This window comes from Equus quagga, unplaced genomic scaffold (assembly GCF_021613505.1).
Source record: "Equus quagga isolate Etosha38 unplaced genomic scaffold, UCLA_HA_Equagga_1.0 HiC_scaffold_23769_RagTag, whole genome shotgun sequence".
Lineage (NCBI taxonomy): Eukaryota > Metazoa > Chordata > Mammalia > Perissodactyla > Equidae > Equus > Equus quagga.
Window position 1 is genome coordinate 1 of NW_025793249.1, and position 2,715 is coordinate 2,715.

Below are 2,715 nucleotides of genomic sequence, written 5' to 3' on the forward strand. Positions count from 1 at the left end.
GGGCCTGGCCTGGCTGCGAGCTGCGTTTGCAAATCGGGGCCCACGGGGCGGGGCCTGGCCGGGCGCCCGCTGTTGCTAGGCGACGGCTCTTTGGCCCAGGTTGCTAGGGGCGTCCCCCAGCGTCTCTAACGCAACGCGACCCAAGCGAAACTCGGGATCCACGTGGCCCTCATGCCGACTTTGCCTGTTTCTCGAGTGTCCGTCCGTCCTCCATCTTCGCGTCAAAGCCCCTGCCCCCTTGGAGTCCTTGCCCACCGCTCTGCCCCCCCCCCCCCCCCGCATGCCGCCCCCCGCCCCACACCGCCACCCCCACCCCCGGTCGCCACTGCACGTTCACCGGGCCACGACGCCGCAGTCCCGGACTTGAGCTCCACCCCAGCGAACACCATCCTTCCCAACGAACACCGTCCTTCCGGGGACGTGGCCGGGCTCTGACTTGTTCGGAGCCCGTGGCGGAGTCTTGCGCACCCAGCCTCACCCCCGACCCCACCCCAGCCAGCCTTCCCACCCAAGGCCCCCCGCGACCCCACGCTGTCCACCGCTCCTCTCTGTCATCCCCGACTCCTCCCTGCCACCCCGAGCCCACCCCCCGCCGCTCCCCCTCCCTCCAAGGAGACATGTCCCGGCACCAGCACCTCCCGCGCAAAGTGACCGAAGCACGCACGCGGGTTTCCTGAAACACTTTATTCTTAGAGATTTCCCATGACTGTGCCCGAGGCCCCAGACAGGCTGGGGCCGCCCCGGGGCTGTGAGCGGGCCTGGGGCCCGACGGTCGGTCGGCCCGGGGACCCGGGTCGCGCTGGGCAGCTACTACCGGCCCGGGGCCACCTGGGAGATGGTCGTGGCGCCAAAGAAGCCGCTGAGCAGCGCGTTGTTGTGGACCGCCATGTCCACGAGCTCCGGGGTGATGCGCCTCCTGCCGCTCTTGCAGGCCTCGTTGCCCGCCAGCTCCAGGACCTTGGCCGTCAGGTACTGGATGACGGCCGCCAGGAAGACCGGGGCGGAGGGGCTCAGGCGCCGGGCGTAGTGGCCCTCCCGCAGGAGGTGCTCCACCCAGCTCACGGAAAACGACAGCTGCGCTCGGGCGGTGCGGGAGCGGGGCCGGCCCTGGCCGTGGGAGGACCCTCGACGACGACGGCTGCGATTCCCCGGCATGCTGGGCGTGGGCTGCGCGTTCTCCTCCGACGGGCCTAGCTCTTGGGCGGCGCGGTGGGATGCGGAGCCTCCGGCTCGGCTCGGCTCGGCTCGGCTCAGCTCGGCTCGGCGCGGCTCGGCGCGGCGCGGTGCGGTGCGGTGAGGAGAGGTGCCACCGGCGGGACCAGGTGCGGTGAGGTTCGGCGAGGCGAGGTGCGAAGGCTCGGCGGCGCCCCAAGCTCTCAAGACGGCCGGTACTCAGGCCCCTCCTCGGTATCCTAGCGACGTCGGGCCGGCCCCCCAGTTGGTCTGGGCGCACGCGCCGTGACAGGTAGATCCGGTGAGGTCACCGCTCTCCCATTGGCCGCCGGAAGTGGCGGGCCTGGGCCCGCCAAGAAAGGGCGCGGGCACGAGCCTGCTCGCGCTGCGCCCTGGACCCTCTCTTCGAGGGAGCGTTCCCTTGCCCCTGGCTGGGAGCCTGGACGGAGAAGAACAACAGACGTGGGGACGACCCACTGCCACCAAGTGGACACCCGCGGGGCCGGGCAACCGTCGCAACTACCCGCTTCCAAAACGTTGGCGCCACCCCAAAAAGAAACCCCTGTGCCCGTCCGGCCGTCGCTCCCCACCCGCCGGCCCCACCCGACCCCTAACCCCGACTCCTCCACCGCCCCGCAAACCCACCCCAGCCCGCCACCGGCCAGCACCCAGGCAACCACTCTTGCTTCCTGTCCACAGAGGTCGGCCTCTTCTGGAGACTTCCTCCAGATGGAGTCGTACCATAAAGCGGTGGCCTTTGGTGCCTGGCTGCTTTCACTTAGCATCACGTTTTCGCTGTGGTTCGTCCCCGTGGCAGCACGAATCAGCGCTGCATTCCTCTTCGCGGCTCAGCGAGATTCCCTGGTATGGAGAGACCGCACGCTGCGTATCCACCCGTTCACCAGTGCATGGACGTTTGGGTGATGGCCACCTTCTGGCTCTTGGGAATAGCGCTGCAGTGAACATTCCCCTACACGGATCTGTGGGAACACCTCTTCTCAATGCTTTTGGGTAGATATCTGCGAGTGGGATGGCGGGGTCACGTGGTAGTTCTATGGTTAATTTACCGAGGAACCGCCCCACTGATTTCCACAGCGGCGCTACCATTTTGCATTCCAAGCAGCGGCGCGTGAGGGTCCAAAATTCTCCACGTCCTCCCTGAAACTTGCTCTTTTCCGTGTGTTTTGTCTTGTTTGGCTTGCAGCAGCCATCCCAGTGGGTGTGAAGTGGTAGCTCATGGTGGTTTTCATTTGCATTTCCCTACGGGCTAATGATGTTAAGCATCCTTTCATGTGCCTCTTGCCCTTTGGAGAAATGTCTGTTCAAGTCCTTTGCCCATTTTTTAACTGGGTTGCCTGTCTTTTTTGTTGTTGAGTTGTAAGAGTTCTTTGTACATCCTGGAAAATAGGCCCTTATCAGATACATGATTTGCAAATGTTCCTCCCATCCCGTGGGTTGTCCTTTCACTTCCTAGATAGAGTCCTTTTTGATGCACAAAAGTTTTTGATTTGGATGGCCTACAATTTAGCTCTTTTTTTTTTT

At 64.5% G+C, this 2,715-nt stretch overlaps 1 protein-coding gene across 1 annotated transcript; it reads right to left on the reverse strand.

Annotated features, from left to right (window-relative positions):
• Positions 1-708: 708 nt before the first annotated feature.
• LOC124232093 (histone H2A-Bbd type 2/3-like) lies at positions 709-2,379 on the reverse strand. The gene has a single exon (XM_046649066.1). The coding sequence runs from the start codon at positions 1,153-1,155 to the stop codon at positions 811-813; it is 345 nt and encodes a 114-aa protein (XP_046505022.1). The 5' UTR covers positions 1,156-2,379; the 3' UTR covers positions 709-810.
• Between the last annotated feature and the right edge of the window lie 336 nt (positions 2,380-2,715).

Excerpts from the sequence above, each read along its gene's own strand:
- LOC124232093 (XM_046649066.1), bottom strand. The coding sequence starts at position 1,155 with ATGCCGGGGAATCGCAGCCGTCGTCGTCGAGGGTCCTCCCACGGCCAG.